This window comes from Phalacrocorax aristotelis, chromosome 19, assembly GCF_949628215.1.
Source record: "Phalacrocorax aristotelis chromosome 19, bGulAri2.1, whole genome shotgun sequence".
NCBI lineage: Eukaryota > Metazoa > Chordata > Aves > Suliformes > Phalacrocoracidae > Phalacrocorax > Phalacrocorax aristotelis.
The window spans coordinates 5,148,329-5,168,877 of record NC_134294.1 but is presented as its reverse complement, the minus strand read 5'-3'; the positions used below and the strand labels follow the sequence as shown (position 1 = coordinate 5,168,877).

The 20,549-nt window shown below is 40.0% G+C and overlaps 1 protein-coding gene across 5 annotated transcripts in view; it reads right to left on the bottom strand.

The window, feature by feature from the left end:
* RERE (arginine-glutamic acid dipeptide repeats) overlaps positions 1-20,549 on the bottom strand; it is a 254,957-nt gene that overhangs the window by 113,847 nt on the left and 120,561 nt on the right. For 4 of the 5 annotated variants that reach the window (XM_075114260.1, XM_075114261.1, XM_075114262.1 and 1 more), the window contains exons 4-6: positions 12,839-12,944; positions 11,242-11,338; positions 7,501-7,605 (exon numbers count right to left, since the gene is read on the bottom strand). In XM_075114260.1, the coding sequence (XP_074970361.1) occupies positions 7,501-7,605; positions 11,242-11,338; positions 12,839-12,944 (308 nt within the window). Of the gene's footprint in view, positions 1-737; positions 943-7,500; positions 7,606-11,241; positions 11,339-12,838; positions 12,945-20,549 lie in introns of those variants that run through there. The other variant, XM_075114265.1, reaches the window with a different exon arrangement.

The following is a 20,549-nucleotide window of genomic DNA, read 5'->3' as shown; positions in this document are numbered from 1 at the left end:
CATACTACCGTTACACAGGGCTGCAGAGCCCAGGTCCTCTATTTTATTCAGATCCACCTAAGAATTCAAGCGTTTTGCTAGCCCGATAAAACCAATGTGGGTATTGCCGACACAGCTGTCACGTGATACGCCTCTCAACGCACAAGACAATATTGCTGCATTTTAGATGCGTGTTATTTGCATGTGACTGACAAGCAAGCAGAACCACGCTGGCTACTTTTATTTTCTTAATACTTGAGGAAGTATTAGCAGGATCGCTGCCCCTCAATCAAAACGAGAACCACCCATCCTCAGAGCAACCAATGGCTGCTGATCTACAACCCTCCCCGTAACATTATCTAAACAGTCTGTTGCAGGCCCAAACATTTCCTAATAGCCACTTCGGTAACGCTGCAGCCTGCAGAGTGCCTCTGCAGCTCCCCACAGACCTGCCATAAGGTTGGCATGCAGACAGCACAAGTGAAATTAAAACTGCACCACGAGGGGAAAAACAAGAAGGAAAAAAAAAAAAAAGCCCACACAAGCGTCAATGTTTTGCTCCATGCACCCCTCAGGCAGCAGATTCCCTGCTCAGTGCCTTCATGCACCGTACGAACAGCTGCACAGCAATGCTGATGTGATTACAAGGTTCTGAGGAACATGCAATAGTAATGAAATGATTTCATAAACATTTCAGAAGTCACAAATAACAGCAAAAATCATCATCGTTTAGGGGAGGCCAGAGTGATGTAGCCTACCTGCAGGGGCTGAATGGATCATCCATGACTATGACAGGCTCTTGTGGGTTTAGATGTATTCCTGAACCCTCTACTTAACAGCTAAAACTCTGCCTTTTCCACTCTACCAACTCAAAATGGAGGCACATGCAGTCTGAGAGACCTCAGAGAGCTTTCACTGAGCTTGTGCTATGACCTAAGCCTGCACGCAGAACGCAGAAACTTCGCCCTCGGACTGACAGGACTGAGCATGTGCTGTGACCCTCCCTCATCCACACACTGTCTTACAACGCAATCAATCTCAACCCTGCTGTTTCCGTAAATAAAGCACACTGAACAGACTCTGCAGCTTCTGCATACCAAGCTAGTGTGCAGGGAAGTGGGGCCTTAGCTAGGGGATCTGATACAGCCAACGCTTGAGAGCAGAGCAATTCAAAGTCTGGAGATCTCCGTTCCAGCACTTTTTGTATCTCCTCCAAGCAAAACGCACATCGATTTAAAAAAGGCTTCTGAAAGCTTTTTTTTTTTTCCCCTAGTTTGACATTAGCTTTTAAAAAATAACACCGATTAAAAGGCTTAGAGGTTTTAGAGATGCATTTAGAGATGCAAATGACAGAAGCTTCACATTTTAACATACAACTTATTTGTTAGGAAACGAAGCAGCAAGCTGATTCACAAAATACTTATTCTACCTGTCAATAATGCAATATATGAGAACATTTAAAGAATCTGAAATCTCAGCAGCTATGCCACGGCCATTTACAAGCACGTGTGAACACAAGGTGAAACCAGAGAAGCCAGACTTGACTCACTGTTTGAACCTCCTTCATCATCCTTGATTTTGGCATCACTCTTTATTAACAAAATTTTCAAAAACACATTCTTAGCTACCCATTTATGCGAAGGCAATATCCCTTCCCCCTGCAGCATAAAATGCTTTAATTAAATATACCTGCCTCCATTTTAGAGGTCCTGAGGTGCCTGAATTTACCGCAGGCTAGAGCAGCACAAAAGGTTTCTCAGATTCTGAGTTTTAGAAGACAGAAACAGACTAAGCAACACATGTGAGGCCACAGAACAATCCCAAGTTTTCTCTTTTACAATAATCCAGTGAGAAAATTTTATCGTAACACCAGTGGGTACACCCTTCTTGTTGCCCATATTACCTTACTCCCAGCCCCATCTTGGGAACCTTCACCAACATAGTCTGGCTCCTTCAATGAAACTGCAATAAGGCGGCAGATGTTCAGTAACTGGAATATTTCAACTACCATGGCTCTGCTGAAGCTATCTGATGGTACCAAAGCTCACTGGTAGTCTGAAGGAGCCATTCCCTAAGACACAGCATAGAGGGGCTTGGCTCCCACTTGTAAAGGAAAAAAAAACACCAAAATTAAAATCCAACACAACCAACTCTGATGAAAAGTTCCTATGTTTTCTTAAAATACTAAGTTTTACTAGGCTATGTATTTAAAAAGTCCAGAAATACAATGAAGTTTTATAAAGAGCTTTTTTAAAAAAAAAGAAAAACCAAACAAAAAAAAACCACACCCCATAACATTCTATCAGTTCTCTTCTGTTGCGAAAATATTACAGGAGACAACACATTCTGAACAAGACTGACTGAACAAACTGTCCCAGACTACAGACTAGAAAAAGATAACTACTCCAAATATGTTGAACAGCCTTCATCAGCTGACTGCTTTTAAGTAAGAACACTTACAAGGCCAGACGTATCCAGTCTGCATTTCAACTACAGCTGAAATGTATTTCTGGATTTTTTTGTTACTGTTGTTTTTCTGGGTCAGGTTTTTTTTCCCCTCAAGTTTGCACTTTAGAAAAAATTCTCAGCTTTTATGCTACCCTCCAGGTCAGAAATAAATTGAGACATGGGCACATAATGTATTCCAAATGATATTAATAAGTGTGATATCAGCCAGAAAAAATGACCCAAGGAAGTTATACATCCATTTATCTAAATACAGTTTTTGGGAGGGTTTTTTGTCTGTTTGTTTAAAAGGAATCAACTGCAAGGCACTCCAGCACACGACAATACCTACTGACACGCAGCCAGGGTGATCAGCATCTTCCCTAATTCTTTCCCAGGAATAGACAAGAGTGGTACAAAACAACTTTGCTGTAATTTACTAAGACACACAGAAGACATCTGTTTCACATCACATGGGCATACCATACAAACAGTCCCCAAATTCCCCTATCAGGAGGATTCGTGATTGTATTTAAAATTGCTAAAAATATTTTTAAAAAATTGACTTCTGATATGCTGTAGGAATTGTCTTCTTTAAACGAAGTACGCCACAAACTGTCAGTGTTCTACTAAGTGTAAGCATAGTAAGTACTCATTTTAAGGCCCTGAGTTGAGACATAAAGGATGGATACATTTAAAAACCTTTATGATCACTTCACCCTCTATCACTGCCTTAGGCATTATAATACGGATAGCAGCAAAATATTCTGACTGCTAATAATTAACCAGACAAAAGGATCCAAATAGCAAATCGGAGCTCTGCAGTCCCTTCAGCCTCTGTTCACATTTCGGTTGCAGATATCAATTGATCAATTCAACTACAGTTCTACCATAAATAAGGGCAGTATTAACAGGAAGCTTGAAAATCCTGCTTACACACAACTCTACGCCAGCTTTTTGACTTTGTAAGAATATACACTATTCTTATCTGTTTCTGGAACTGAAACTCGTACTCCACCTGCTATGCTTTCCATTGAAAGTCCAAAAAAGAAAGAAAAAAAGAGGCTCTTGATTCAGGCTTTCAATAGAAAAAGAGGAAGCCACAAAGGACAAGAAAAAGAAAGAACAAGTCACCCTCAATTTTACTTTTGGGAACACTCCTCTCAAACACACCAATACTCACTTAGCTCACAACATCCCAAACAACACCTCAGAAGAAAGAGATTAAAAACAAAGGGAAAGCAAATGTTGTGGAGTAAAAACACAGACAAGATCCTGACCTTCCCAAAACATCTCTTCAGATAACTCACACATGCCTTGAAGTGTTTGGTATTATTTTGTTCCACGATGCAAAACAATGTTGTGGGAGAGTAACTTTGGTTCATGGCCATGAAAGCTGTTTGTAGAATAATACCTGATTATTTCTAGTTCCAAGTAAAAATTCAGCAGCATTCAGATCTATGAATCTTTACAGATGTCAGTGTCAGACAAAACTTCATAACGTATTTACTCCGGAGATCAGGGAGCTGATTGCCTGTTACATGCCAGTACACTACAGAAACAGGCCAATGTGCCCTTTGGCCTGCCTGCTTGAGTAGGCTGGTTCAAAGTAGTGTCTGTAAGTCCTGGCGGGATGTCAGAGTACAGAAGGAAGGCCTAAAAGAAGTTCATGCCAGACTCAGCCACATCTGGCACTATACTACGGATAGGGTAAGAACCAGAGTTGTAGTAAATGAGTGGTATGATGTGAGCTGGTGAAAACCAGCTGTCTGAGGTCAAGCAGCATGTTCAACAGCATTCCCAAGCCTTGCCGCATGTTTCTTTAACAGGCAGAGCTGATTTCTGACTCAAATACCAAAATCAACAGCTTAACTCAAGCTGGTGCAGTTACTGATTTTCTGAGGTGGTACATCAGGTCTGTTTTCCTTTGTCCATTAAGGGTTCTTGACTGCTATTCTATACACTTTGAAATGCTTCTAAACTAATTTCAGGGCATACACAGTTCACTTTACATTTCTTACATAAAGCATTGGTCTCATCCAGCCATTTGGGGAACCCAATACTTGAAGCAGGATTCCATGTTCATGGAATTAGTCAGTGTCAGAGCAGTCACTTCTCTGAACAAGCATGAAATTAATTGTTTCAAAATACTTAGCACCAAATAAATTGTCTTTCTCAGCTGGCTATACAAGTTTAGTGGATGCATTCCACACTCTTGAGAGCCAGGAACATATTGCAGGTCTGCTTACTAGCTTGATTAACAAACTATTCAAGGTGATAACACACAGCCTCTAGCTTTAAGAGTAGTTCAGGTTTTTATTCCACAATCAGATTCTTCTCACTGATGTGAGAATTACTGAAACAGCGTGTGTAATCTTTTACTGAAGCCTGCAGGAAAAAAAAACCACACCACCACCACTCCCCCCAAAAAAACCCCAACCAAAAATCCACCAACAACCAGCTTCATACACACTGTAAAGCGAAAAAGTTATCCCAAAGTTATCCCAAAACGCACAGGTTGACCACTTCCAGACCACACAATGATCAACAACAGGATCATGGTAGATATTTCCCAAGATAAAGCTATAGTCAGCAAGCTTTCAAATAGAAAAGAAAGGACAAAGCGTACTTCACTTTAGCACTGTGCGCTCCAAGAACAAAAGGGCTTATTACACATCCACCACACCAGTGGTTTGGATGGTTTTGGGGGTCTGGGACTTCTGCCAGTTGTTTTGCAAATAGAACACATGACAACATAGAGAATAGTCAGATTCCCAACAAGCTGAGCTGCATTTGTGAGTCCTGGAAAAGTATATGAGCAATCTCATGCTGAACACAAAATCACTCAGACAGAAATTTGTCTTTGCAGCTAGATTTGTGGAGCTGCAACCCGCAGCTCCAGCCTGTTTGGGCTAAGAACTTATCCCATCACACAAGTCTACAAGTCAGTTGAGGGGTCACACTGCAGTATTCAGAACCTTATCTCCAGCATAATATTACTTCAAGCTGCCGTAAACATTTTCCATCCTTTCCATGCGAAACAAAACCCTGTATTAGAAAAGCAGATCCAAGTTCAAGACAAAGATTTGTTTTTATAGACAGACCACCAAAAGGTCACCATGGAATCTGTGTTACAATACTTACTTCCAAAAGCAAAATAAATCTAGAATTAGGTACTCAAAGCAGCACGCGCTGTAAAGCCATAGCAAATACACAGGTCAAAAATAATCAAGCAAGCTAGACTCAACTCCTTATTCTAAACCTACCGCTATTCAACGACAAAACACAGACTAGAAGAGCTGAAGTTAAAAAAATGAGAAAAAACAACCTGGCTGTAAGCAAATGAATAAAAACCTACATTTTGAGAGCGGCTAGTCTGAGTAATTAGCTGATCACTAAGTGCTATGCTCTGTCATTCCATTGATCTTTTCAGGCTCAGTCATTTTCTAATAGCTGGAAGAATTAACAGCTGCTTCTACACAGAAAGTAGATTTAAAACTGCACTGACAACTCACATAAACGGCATTTCATACGATAAATCATCTATTAAACAGAGAACTTAAACGCTAATACAAATAGTTCATTTAGCATTCACACCCCCAAAACTAAAACGCAATGAAGAAAAGCGACAAAGTTAAATATAGGGGTCAAGCACGGTGCTGAATATCCGCGAGGTGTATCATGACAAACTTCATCAATGCCTTCCATTGTGTATTTATTTTTCTTTTTTAGCAGTCTGGCAAGTGAGGTTACAAAAACATTTTAACATATTGTACTTTAAAATTTTATAGGATTGCATGCCTTTTTCCCCAGAGCTCAGCACCATACGCTAGAAAGACTGCCTCCTGGGGACTCACACTCAAAACACTGCCGTGAATGTAAACTGAATCGATTAAGGGAGTTCACCTAGTCCGATACCCTGCCTCAGACATATGGAGAGTTTAAGACACTTCAGAGTAAGGTACAGGAAGCCTCATAAACAGGCAAGGACATAATAATGTGCCCACACAGGGAGTTCCTTCCTAACCGTGAGCAGTTAGTGGTTGGCTCTGCCCTGAAGCATAAAGATTCATACCTGCATCGAAAACAATACATCTGAAATGTAACAACTCAAATATTTATTATTGATATGGCGACCTAATCCCCACTGAAAATATTTTCTCAACAATATCTCTAGAAATAAAGGTCCACAAGCTAATTATGTTTTCTCCATTGAAAGAAACAATACAGCTTTCAGTCAGCCCAGACCTTGCTGAGCCCTGTTACGCGTCACTATTCTTCCAGTCAAGTGCTCGTAGAAATACGCCCCTAGACAACATGCTCCTTAAAGCTGGTATTTTTAAGGCATTCTTTGTGTTTACAAAACTACATAAATGAAAAAAATAAGAGTTAGGGTTTGGACCTGAAAAATAATGAAGGTACAGTCTAGCATCAGCTTTGCTTTCCGAACACAACTGAAAGACTGGCTGGGCTACTCCCAGGCAGATTCAGAGAACTGTGAAATGAAAGAGCATGCTGAACATACCTCCTTCAAACAGGTATTCATTCCCCCAAAAAAAGTTCTTTCTGTACCTCTAATTTGCTCAAGGCCAGCAAAGCATAAACTAGGAATTATTGATATGGGACCCTATATGAATATTGACACATGAAAGCATGAATTCCCACACTTAAAAACTTTCCATTTGATTTCTTAAGGGTGTAAATATCAACATTGCTTACTAGAACATGTGACTGTATTTTTTAAAATATTTTGAGGGGTGTGCACTTAGCCAATGAGACAGCTAAGAATTCCTGCTAATGTTTGCAACCTTTAAAAAGTTTCACAGTTCTAAAACCTTGTTTTGAAGCAGTATGTTATTTACCCAGACATGCATGGCTGGCACAATTTTGTTATCTACTGTTTATTTTCCTCCTATACATACACTCAGCAGGAAGAGGCAGCTTCTCCCTCGCATTCTTTTCCACCCCACCTTCCTATCAGCATCACACTTAATTTTAACTTTTCTTCCCTTGAGTAGTTTTCCTTTTGCTACAGGCTCAGATCAGTGGTAAAGCTTGCCTTTAAAAGTCACTTACCTTGTCTCTGGATTATAGCCCAGTATGTAGAAAAATGAATCCACTCGGGCTTTGAACTCTCTAGCAGCAAATATGTCAGAGAAATGGGAGATATTACACTTCCCTCTGAAAGAAAGAGGGAAAACGGCATTAGAATTCTGTCTTGAATAACAGCTATTTTAATTAAGTGCCACTGCAATCTGTGTTTAAGCCACAGACGTCCTCCTGTTCTCATAATTGTCTAAAACTTCATAAATAAGCCTGTTGCAACAAATAACCACGCAGATTCTTCCCATGGTGGAAAAGGAAGGAAATTCAGCCACAGTGTCTCAGATGGTGTTCCACAGTCAGTCATTAATTCTCATGCAGCCAGCACACAGTCCTGAGGAGCCCAAATTTCATCAGACTAACACAAAATATCTACCCCAGAAATACAATCCTTACTGTATGGATTGAAAATAAGACATTTTCAAAGTTTTTGCAGTCTATCACAATCTTTAAGGAAGCTTCAAAAATACTACTTTGATATTATTTGGGAAATCAGCTTTTTATTTAGAAAGCTAAATATAACTCCAGTTTAATAACACTTCTGAATAAAAGCAAAGCTTGCTCTTTTTAGCAAAGCTGCGATCCTAACAATGCAAACTGCAAACAGAGACAAGTTTCTTCTTTCTACTTTTATACATAAGAAAGCAAAACACAAAGACATTTTAAAAAAGAGAAAAGAGGAAAGAGGATTTATTAGCTTGCTCTACAACAGATTGTTAATATTTTTTTTAATATAGTTTGTTGATGAAGTCATTATCCTTAAGGGTGAGCATCAAGACTAGCTGTAAGAAGTTGCATCTCATTTCCTCAAGGGTTTGCTGGACTGTTAGTGTTCAACAGCTGCGCGTGTGTTGCCACTCAATGCACCGCAGTTTACTGCCGCCAAGTAAATCAGATTAGAAGCGGGCAGAGACAAACGGGCCAGACAGCCAAAGAGTTAGTGCTTTTTATCTAAACCTGATTCGATGCAATAAACAAAGCACAAGATTTTGCTCTTTTTCAGTATGTCAAGCTTTCTAGCATTAATACAGATAGCATCTCTCTTCACTTTTATTTACTGAATAGTATTTGCTATTATAAATAAGCTGCTATGGGGCTTACTTAACGTTCTAAAAAGGTTTGCCAGCCTTGGTTAAAGTAGAATGAAGAGTGCTATTGCCACCAGTACACCAAGATGAATAATTATTTGGCCTGTAATAATACTGGATCTGTTTGCCTCGTCTTCTCAGCCGAGCTTGAAAGCATGGCGTACTTGGAAAGCCACACTAGAAAGGTGAAATGCTAAGTTTGCTTCCCTTCCTAACCTTTTCATGGTAAAGCGCTTCAAACAGGCTTACCAATCAACAGCCACTAAGAACTCCGCCTTGCAACAGGGCTCGCCGATACACAACATCGACTACTACAGGTGAGGAAAAAACATACCAGAAGGACGAAGGATGAATAAAGTTGCCCGCTGTTCTCAGACAAAAATCAATACAGCGATCCTGTGAGCTGAGGCTGCATAATTGTCCCTGCGATTGCCTAATTCTCAGTCAGTTGCCCTTCTGGCAAAGGACAAAGCGACACCGGATTTCACCCAGGTCACGCCAGGTTGCAATGGAACATTAACAAGGTCTGTAATTGAGACGTCACAGAAACGCTGAAAGACAAACTTGTTCACTAATGTTTATTTTTTCCCTGGTGGCTGAAGCTAGTTTCCTAGTTTAGTCATTTAGAAAGAAGGAAAATGAGAAGGGGTATTTGTTTTGATATTTCACATTAAACTCCCATTTTATGAGTATTTTGGGGAAAAATACTCAGTTTCCTTTCAATAATTCACCTGACAGTTAATAAGTGTTTTCCAGATAAGCCTGTATTATCTACGTGCATGAAAGCAGTACATCTTGTTCACAGCATTTCACACAAATAGTATTACATATTACCCCAAAGATTTACCATATAGGTAAAAAGGATGTAACTTTTATTACACGCTTCCATGGGGATCTACAAGTATCCTCTAGTTAAATTTTTCCACTGGTTAGAGCAGAAGATTGGTAGTTACAATCACTGGTTTTATTTCCTTGTTTGTCATCAATTCATTGTGTGACCAAAGCCATTTGCTTGCAGAGGGCAGAGAAATAATCTCGTATAATAATAAATTAGAATTTCCTGTTAACCCTCCTTTCACTCATCACAATATATTCTGCCTACTCTATGTTCTCGAGCCACGAGAGCATCAAATGCAATTACCCTTACGCTTGTCTTGTATACTGAAAATTACTGATGTGTACTAATGACAATTTGCGAGAAAAGATTCAGCAAAAACATCTTTATCCTGCAAAAGTATATTCTCTCAGTTACCAGCACATTCAGATACCGTCTACGAGCCTGTAAGATTTATCAAAAGTACGAACAGTCCAGAACACAATAAAACACCAGTGAAACCACATGCCAACAAAGAGAAACAAAAGAGTGATCTGAAAGGCGCTTATGCACTTCCGAACAAAACGGCAGCGGATAAAACACAAGATGGGTTAAGAACGTGATCAGCTTGGTCTTTGTGCAGCCTTCACTCTTCATGGAAGGGGAGAAGAGAAGGTTATTTTTCAAGTTCATTTGGTATGCACACATATTCCATCTTTATCTTTCCGTTTTTATATTTTCTTTGAAGAAGGAAACAGAAAGGATGTAGAAGAGAAGTTAAAGTACTCCCAGGGAAAATTCCATACACATACTTCAGCTTTTCTCTCTTTAAGCAGACAGTTAAGATTTCCAGGAGTGGTTCCATCAAGACAGCCAACCTCCTGCTAGCTTGTTTCTAAGCATGCCGATTTAAAATTGGAAGGCGACCTTCTGTAACTCAGAAGAGGCACTGTGGAATTTCAAGAGATTATAGTACACCACTGGAATTTTCCGAGCTTATAAAAAAAGTCTAATATGTAAATCCAAGAGTGCTTCCCACCCTTGTAACAGAAGTCGCAGCTAGTTTGTCTTGAAGTAAGTGGCTTCAGCAAAGTGACTCTGAACAAAAAAACTGTCTCCAGATGGTTCTAGCGAAACACCATCTGAGCATTATTAGCAGGGAGATTATTCAGTTTGCCTTTTGACAATATCCATGCATGTTTGGCACGTCAAAAATGTGCTGAAAAATAATACCTCACTGTTTCTGTTTGAAAACATTTTTAAGTAACGGTGTATCCCCTCAGCCTAGTCAAAGGTTAGCCACTTAAGTTGAAAACTTAGTGAATAAAGAGAGCAGCAAGCTCCAGGGAAGAGCCGACAGCACAGAGAACAATACGGGGTCCATTACCTCCTGTCGGTACGGCTGCTATTTAATGGAGCTCTTGGCTGAGCTGCAACAATGACAAGTGCCTCAGAGCAAAAGCCTTTAACGCAATTTAATCAGGGCAACATCCGAACAGTCACTTTACTAGGAGACACCATTGTTAATAGTGAAATCTAACAGAGAGGAGGGAAGGGTACTATTTCTGCAGGAACCAGCAATAACGGGAAACAATATCTTCTGAGCAACGCTGATTAACTGAGATTAAAATGAGATTGTAGAATTACAGCTTCTTTTTGAGTGAGAACAGATAACACAAGTTAATTACTGCAGGAGACCAGGAGGAAGCTGAGCGGTATGCTAATGAGCCCCACACAAAACCAGAAAGCACCTCTCGGTATGGTTTTTCTCATCCACCTCTGCGACACTGCACCACATCCTCTGCAACTTACCTGAGGGCAGCAGCGTGATAAGTGTCGACGTAATCTGAAATGAAGAGCTCTCGATTCTTGATAACCGGGTCTGTAATAACAAGCTCTCGTCCAGAGTCTGCCAGGAAGCAAAAACACAAACAAAAAACCACCAACGCATTAGCTGTAGTCTGAAAGCATCTACCACGGCCATTTTGCAGGTATTTTTCACAGGTAAGACTCTGAGGATGTTTTAGATACACGCTCCTCAGCGTTAAGGCGACAAACATTCAGATTGCTTACATGGCCTGTAGTGTATGGAAATAACGTGATACCCTTTTTTTACGTGAATTCTCCCTTGCCCTAAAGAACTGCTGAACGTAAAGAGCTTTTAGGGGAACTGGATGGCACACCTTACCCACTGCCCACCAGAAGTGGTCACCCCTAGGTCCAAGGAACTAAGCAAATAAATTAATCACTCACTGACTTCTGGTTTACGGGTTAAGGTTTTGGTTGTTTTGCATATTTAATCTCAAATCTTCAACAAAATCTTGACCGTACTAACTGCTTAGTGCTCTGGCTGTGAGATAAATGTTGAAATTCCTGTTCAAATATAGAAAATTCTCAGTGTTAACGAAAAACTGGAAAACAACTTTTTCCATTACTTCTTTGTAATCCCTCTGAAGAACACACAAAATACTTCTCCACGTGCACAAGGGCGTGACATAAAAAAGCAGCCATGTTACCAAAAACCTCACTTTCTGACACTGTGCCTACAACTCCATTGTTAGAAGCTTCAAATAAATTAGTAAGACGTTAGATTTGTGCAGCTTTCGCTAAAAGCACATGCAAAACATCCTTAATGCCTGCAAAAAGGAGAATGGATGCTCAACTCTGTACTGTCATGAACCAAAAAGTTGCTGTGTTCCGTATTTCAAGCATCAATTTTTATCATCACAATTCACCTTGGAGATTCTTCAGAATTTTAACAGTTGCCTCAAGGAAATTTCCTGGTAAGAATAGAAGCAAATGTTATGTCTCCCCTAGAGGCAAGAGATAAATGACAGTGGAGTATGTACTAAAGTTTCTTCTGCTTCTATTAAACCCAAGATGACACTTGTTTTTCCAAAGAGAAAAGAGGGAAACTCAGCTATGGGTCCTTCAGTTGCATCACTTACTGCAATATTAATCACAGTGAGTATTCATAACGTATAAGGTAGCATGAAGGTAAAAAACAGTTCTCACGACACTATGGCAGAATCACAAAAATAGAAGAGATTCACAATTTCTTCAGACAACTTAGTCTTCAGCCAGTTCAGTTTTAGTAGTGTCCAGAAGGCCTACAAAGGATTCGATGTTATTTCTTTTCTAGTGTCTCTTGAAGCATTAGTATAATATAGCACAGTACTTAAACCATACCTGAAATGCATCTGATTATAGCTACGGTTACAGGACATACACTAGTCAGAACAAACAAGGCAGGTAAGAAACACTATCATCCATCTTCTAACATATTGTTTTCATCAACAGTCCTTGCTTCACACCCTTATGCAAAAAAGTGCTCTGGCTTTCCGGACTGTTAAAACTTAAAATTCAGAGTACAAGTAAAGAAGGCCTTACTCTACGGAGCCTAACTTACCATTCTCATTGTGTCTGTCCTGAACCAAATGCTGATAGACTGAATCTGGGACTTCAGACTGGCGATAGTACCATTTGACATTCATAAGGAGGTGGTCCCGTTTACTCTGAAAAAGAAGGTCTAAAGGCATTACTAAAAAGGCAATCAGACCATATCTGACACAATCTTCTAAAGTATAAAATTTGTTTTCAGACTACAGAAAACCTGAGTTAAGACCCAAAAGGGAAGAAAACGTATTTCTGTGACAATGAAACAAGGGCAATGTGCTAATGACTGACTTTCAAATAGACAAAGACAAGAACCTACCGCATCATCCCGCAGTTGTATCTCTCTCTGTATCTGACAGGCAAATACTAACCTGAGCCCTCACAAAAAACTAACCCAAGAGAAGAGGCAGGGATCAGAAAAGGATTGGAATTTTTGGCCTCATGTAGCATGATCTTAGTCTGCTAATTTCTACAAACAAGTAGTATTTATGGCCAAATACAGAAAAAAATAAGAATACCAATAGTAATATAATCCAGTGCAACCATTCTTAACAGTTGTAACCAAGAGATACTAGTATTTTTTTCCCAAGGACAGATGGATTCAGACACAATTGTGGATGTTCTTTATTACACTCTTTTACACAAAGAGTAGGGCCCTGCACTTCAATCCCAACAATTACAGGCTCGGGCTGCTCATGGGCCTCACAAAACCAGCAGCAAAATTCACACAAAACTATTCCTCAAGCGGTCCTTCTGCATTTGAGAAGCCGGCAACCAGTTTGTTCCTTCTCAGAGGGAAACTGAAGCGTAAACACCACTTAAAAAGAGAATTTTTAGATCAGTTATTACAGACTCTCTGCCTCAGTTTATCTTTGAAACCCTTGGTACTCCATTCTTTCTACTGCTCCAAAACACTTGAAGAAACAGAGGAAGGCCTAAAGGGAAATTAACATTCTTTCAGAATGAGGCAACTGCAAGCCCTGTTTGTTTTTTCTGGACTACAGCTCTCCAGACCCTTCTAAAATTGCTGTTAAATTTTTTTACATTTACATTTAAAAGTTAAATCACAGGTTACTGGACCAGAAAGTTTTTTATCATCTCTCCTGGTCACATCAGCCTAATTGTTACAGCATTTTCCACCCTTTCTGCTTAAACAACATCAAAATCTTTCCATTGAACACACTTCTTGAAGCCTTTGATTAAAAACACGTGTAATACCACAAAAAAACTGCTAGTGGCAGCATTGTGCCAGAAAAAACTTCGTTAACTAATCCACCAGTACCACATGTGCTCCAAGAACTGAATGCCTCAAAAAACATTCAAGAACATACTAAGCACACTTGTGCTGTACAGGAGAAACCCGGACCTACTGGTTTGGGTTTTTTTTTCCCCCTTTTAAAATTATTTTTAATAACATTTCCAGACAAAGACAACAAGCTTGACTAATGCATTAAAAAAAACTCAAAAGGACAAAACCTGAGGGGCAACACTGATTTCTGCTGCCTGCTGTTCGCAAAACATGGTTGCAGAGCTCTATTTCCCTGAAATAAAGTTCTGCACATCACAGGTTTTACGATTAGTCTCTCTGAATTCTGAAGACAAAAACACCAAAGTAAACATTCTGTTACCCTCTTGCTAAGACTTCATAAATTGTATTAGTGCTAACAAGAACTGCGCACAACAGCGACGGGAAACATGAACCCAGCATTTCTCTGCAAGTTCTCTTTGCGTTTCCTAGCTGAGAGGAGAAAGCAGCCCTCGTGTTACACGAAGCACCACGCTGTGGCACGAAAACTCCTCGCTTATATGTACGGACAGTTTACAACAAGCACCAAAAGCTAATGCTTCGATCTTCTTGGTTTGTGCCACTGAAGATGGGTGTTCTTCAAATACAACACCACTCCAAGGAGCAGTGTAAAGGAGGCATAATTACATATGTATATGCAACCACGAAGGAGGACTACAAAATACAGCATGGAATTTTGTTGGTGGCGGTGTTTTTGAACAGCAAATTACATGGGGGGGGGGGAGGGAGGAGAAGGACTAGACATCTACACTGTGCTCTGCCAGGGGTGGTGCTTCAACACTTACCTACAAACCAAGTCACCAGAAGTCTGAACAACAACCAGTGGCCAACAGAGAGAAAGGGAAACAAGTTACTCTATCTTGGTAAAAAGAGCTAATCGTGGAGCGGACAGAAGTAGCAGCAAGTGATGAATTAACAGGTACAACCTCATACATAACCTTACAGGGGTTCTGCTACGAGGGGACGGTTCTGCAGAAAGAACTCTGGAAGCGTAACGGTTTTGTGTGAAGGTATATCCTCCGCATATGCATACACTGAGATTATATTACAACAAAAAAAGAGGGATCAAGACTGCCAAATGTTTGCATTGCCTTGGCATCACAGAGCTGTGAGTTGGGAGGTCACAGGTTCATGCTGAATTAGGCCAAGACTGTAACGGAGATGGCGATGCCATCAATCAACTTCACTGTCTCAGCTTCTTTTTATATCATAGAAGAGCACAGGGCTTTTAGTAGCATGGGGATGAGGCTAAGGTCAACAATTACAAAGCATTCTGATACACTGGGATAGAAGAAATCAGTGGTTAGAAGTGAGGTTTTTCTAATTGCCGCCTTCAGGGACCACCTCATTCTCTCCCCTCCTTGCACAAGAGCCTCCCAGTTTGTCGTTCAGTCAATGCAAAGAGAAGTTTTTGCTTATTGCTCGCTCTCTCTCCTGTCAGCTTTACCGCAAACACCCAAGTTCCCCAATAAGTGTTAAAAAAATGGAATAGCAGGGGATTACACAATAACTTATTAGGAATATTCACACATTAACACACAATTGAGGTATTTACTATGTAGTGCAATGTATTTACTATGCTTTGCACTATTTCATCATCTCATCACTCAAAATCTCATACTTTAGGAAAGCATAACGTCTACATACAGTCCGCAGCTTTTTGCCAGTTCAAGCATTTTAATTTGATGGCCAGGTACTCATTTCCCATTTTGAAGCTTTGTTCTGAGACTCACCCAATGCCCTAGTTGTTCCCTTCACTGTGTTTTATTCCAGAGGTTAGCAGTTATCCGCACAGTGAAAGAGAACAACAACATATCCTCCCCTGAAATCGGATTCACAATCAGGAAGAACACGGGGATGAGATTGAATTTCAGGAGGCTGGCTGAATCTAAGTTCTCAGGGAAATGATGAATTGCCCTGCACTGCAACCTGCCAACGGGAATGGTATTGACTTCCTTAGGTTGATCATGTAGGTGGGAGGCATCGTCAAAGGGGAAGATTAGAAAGAAAAAGAAATTGCAGGGGTTTTCTTAACACAGAAAAGCAGCTTTTCTTTCATTAAATTTCAGAAACAAAAATAATGATCTTTAAAAACTACGGAGAAAAAGAAAAAGAAGTTCAAATTAGGACCAAAACAGATTATAAAAACCAACAGACAATCAATCCAAATGGTGTCTATACGCATAGATATGAAGCCACAGCGAGCACCAACCTTCTATGCTTTTAACTTCTAAAAACTAAGTGTTACGAAATAGGCATTTTTAATTAATTATAGATGACAGGAAAAAGATTAACATGGCCAATGTACATATATAATTAATCTGATAATTTTTAGAGCTGTCTTTCAAAGCAGAAAGCAGCACATGCTCCACGGTGCTGACTGCTCTTTGTCGTTTGACTCACAGAATGCACGTACATGGCACGACTCAACGCCTCCATATGCGACGAAGGCAGCAACAAACGTCATTGTTTACAACGGAGATGTGCGAGTTACTTTTTACAGAAAAGTCTCTGGACAATAAGGCAACTAAAAATTTGCTGACATACTAATAGGCTGCTCGTTGTGCTCTGCTGATAGCGGTTTGGTTTTGGTCATGGGTTGCTGGGTTTGGGGAGGGGGGGGTGTCTGATCTCCTTCCTAAATACCTGTTTTTACCATGATTGCTGCTTTTTGTCCAATTAATTTAAAAGCTTCATCTTTCTGTATCTACGCCCCAACATGCATGATTTTGTGGGCCTTAACTTGAAGTTTCAATCCCCCTAAAAATATAAAATGTCTGTCAGAATCGTTTGTCACACTTACATCCTTCATTGCACAGAAATTCCTAGACATGCTATTTTCTCAGCCAACTTTCTAAATATGTATGTCATTTACAGAGCAGACTATACTCATAGGTGTCAAGGCGTCAACTTCTGTGGCAGACTATTTATTTTAGAAACATGTGCGCACAAAAGAAGTGCCCCCTAGTTCATAACGTGTTCCTTTTTTTCTTTTCTTCTTTTTTTTTTTACACCTTTACATATGAAAAGCTGCATAGGCACATGCCAAATTCAGACTTGCAGAAATCACAGCAACAGCAAGTGCTTTAAAGTGTCTGTCAGCTCAGAAAGATTCCCTGTGCCACAAAACTCTGTTCTCCCCTTAAATGACAATATTGTCTATTTCTGTGGTACTAAATAAGGACTCATTTGGGGGTTTTGTTGTTGCTGCTGTTTTGGTTTTTCTTCCTTTTAAAAAGCATGAATCAATTATGGACATTCAACAAGAATTCGAAAAAAATCTAAATGGATTAAAGCATCCCAGTTCACAAGCATCTGGTCAACTCCCATTTGAAAATGAGCCTCTCCTTTCGAAAGGGGGGAAAAAAATTGATCTTGTAAGTCCTCTTTACAAGTATGAATGTACTGTTTTCCACAGCGTTTGTGGTAATTCCAAGATGCCCGTTTTCTTTTAGAACACACTGGAAAACAGAGTTACCGCACATTACAATTTGTATCTTCAGGGATTCTACATTCTCTTCCCAGGGTTATGACTAACCAAATTGTGCAAATGATCACAGATGTCCTGCGGATTCTCTCTGAGGGATTTAAGCAGTATCCTTCATTACTTGCCCTATTTAGATACCATGTTAAATCACAACTAGCTTTGGAAACAATATAGCAAATGCTGGAGATGACAGATGGGCACGCTGGAGTCAGTGAATAGTGCCCATTTCAAAGAAACAAACAGCAAAATAGAAACAAGGAAGAGAACATCTTTCCTTTCAAACAGGCTTTCAACAATGACATTTTTCTATCAGGAAGAACATAATCCTGCGATAAATTCCAAGCTACCAAATTCTTTACATGATTTTAACACCACATTACAATATTTATCAGTCACTCCACTGCTCAAAATAAACATCTTGTGCATTGCAGCATGGAGGCTCCGGCCTCACAAAGCCAGCGGACATTCTGTTTATTTTTTTAACACCACAAATTAACCCACTGCTTTGGGGCATTGTTTGTCCCCCAAAACGATCACTTCATTTCACACAAACAGCTCTAATTACGCTCCAGGACACAGTATTAGCCTGGTGTGCTCCACTTGCTGTGCCCCAGCCCTCCCTGCCCCTTCCCCACCATGCTGAATTGTTGCCCATATTTCTACTCCTTGACTTTTTATACTTATCCAATTTTGACACTTACAAATATTCAAAAGGAGGAAAGAAGAAAAATAAATACCACTCATACCAGACCCTCTGAGGAGAAAAAAAAAAAGCAGAGGGGGGGCACAAATGAAACTCTGGAAATCAGGAGCTGAAGAGATACAGCAAGGATCATTTTTCTTCCCACTATGCAACAGCACATGTCATGCCAGGTTCTCAGGATATCTCTTTGTAGGCTGTTTCCTAATTAAATAAGAAACCTGATCAGCTATTTGTAAGCCAAGAAAACCCAGCTTGGAAATACAGAGGTTATTACTACAAATGGATGTTATTTTTGCAGCTTGATTATTTAATTCGGATGCATGCATATTAACACATAATTAGTTCTTGCAAACACAGAAGCATTGTCAAAAGTGAGAGCTATCAGTATTCAGCTAGAAATAAAAACGTTAAGCACTAAATATGGCGATGTGCAGTTTAATCCTCTCTGTCCCTCAAATACAACAGCCCAAGAAGGCAGCCCTTCTGGTTCCTGTCCTCTTAACCTGAACCAACACAAAGACTGCAACCTTTAAACCTGTTAGTGTTATCTAATGACTATTCCATCTACAAGAGCTTTCTAATAGAAACATGCCTTGATGGCTTATCTCAGTGCACAAGGCAGGCCACAAAGAACCGTCGGCTTGATTGAGCGCAGTAATGGAAGGCAGGAAATGAGAAGGCTTGGTTAAGCCGCGGATAATCGATCAGTGTATTCACTGAAGTGTGAGCTGAGCTGGGAATAAGCTGCCTGGGGTATCAAATATTGCTATTTCCAGGGTAAAGTCCCATTTCTGTGATCTATGTAGGAGAAAGCATAATTTATTGATAAAACAATATTGGATTTTTTTTTTTACAGTGTCTTGCTCTTGACATTTTGTGATTGTTTACAGGAAGAATTTCTCTTGTGTCCCTTTTATTCACGAGTTTAACAAATGAAACCCCTTTTGGAATTCACGATGTCACCTCCGTGTGCTCAAAATTAATTCAGTCTGGTGTACAAATAACTCAGATGTAAAACAAGCATCACACTCGCCTCACCCTGAATTTCAAACTTTTACACGCCGATGCATATGCACATGAACACACACATTCAGGGACACACCTGTCCTGAAGAGTACAGGAGAAACACAGTCCGCCTGCTCAGAGCCACTCTGCCTTGCTGAGAGTATTATTTGTTCTAGATCTCTACTACAATTTCTACAAAGCTTGACACAAAGCTTGACACAAAACTGTTTGCAATGCCAAACACCGCTCAGTATAGACAGGTTATTTGTAGACACAGTTGCTTCCTACAGAAGGGGAGGGGAAAGAATACAAGTCCCATAAACACACCTGTGAGTCTCAGCTGCATACATACCAATATACACATACACAAGTATAAAATAACAATCCGTTTGCCAACACCTTTGAACAATGCAACATGTGTCCAAAATTAGTCTTAAATCATGACTCATTATCTGCAAGGTCTGTTTTGTGCCTTGTGGGGAGATGAGCAGGTAGCTGGATTCTAAGGTTTTGGCTATAAACGCTCAAGCCTTTTTAAAAACGCTAGGTGATATGCTTCTTATCCGCATGTTAATTCATAGTAGCTGCCATATGTTGTCTCCTAGTGTGGGTGGTTTGGCATTATAGCTGCTAGACTGTCTTAAAAAATACAGTCTTCAGATCGCCAGAAGAACTGCACTATCAAAACTTGCTACACTGCCATTTTACGAACACTAGACGTTCTGGTGGGATAGCTATTACAGTCACAAGGCAGGAGCTCTACAGCACGTATGACAGACAAAGAATAATTATGGTAACTGAGAACTAGGGAAAGATCTATCAAACTGCAACAACGGCACTAAAAAGACTGCATGAACCTAAAGTCTGCCTCATAAGGATACAGGTTAGCGCTGAATTTCATTGTGCTAAACCAGATGCAATTCTAAGACAAAGCTCAACATATTGAGCTACTGAATGCATTTTTCTCTCTTGCCTCTGTCTGCTCTTCACAGCTCTGTCCTCCCCTCCACACCTTGACAAAAAAAATCAACTAATGTGGAATTAATGTTACCTACCAGCTTTTCATTTTTCTTTAGTGTCACTTAACTCTTGCCTTCCCCTCAATTTCTGCTTTCCAGATGTCCGAAAACATCCTTAAATAATTAAGCCAAAAATCAGCCCCAGTCACCCAAGAGTTGATATGCCATAATTCAAACAAAGATGTAACCAGTGTGTAGACCAAG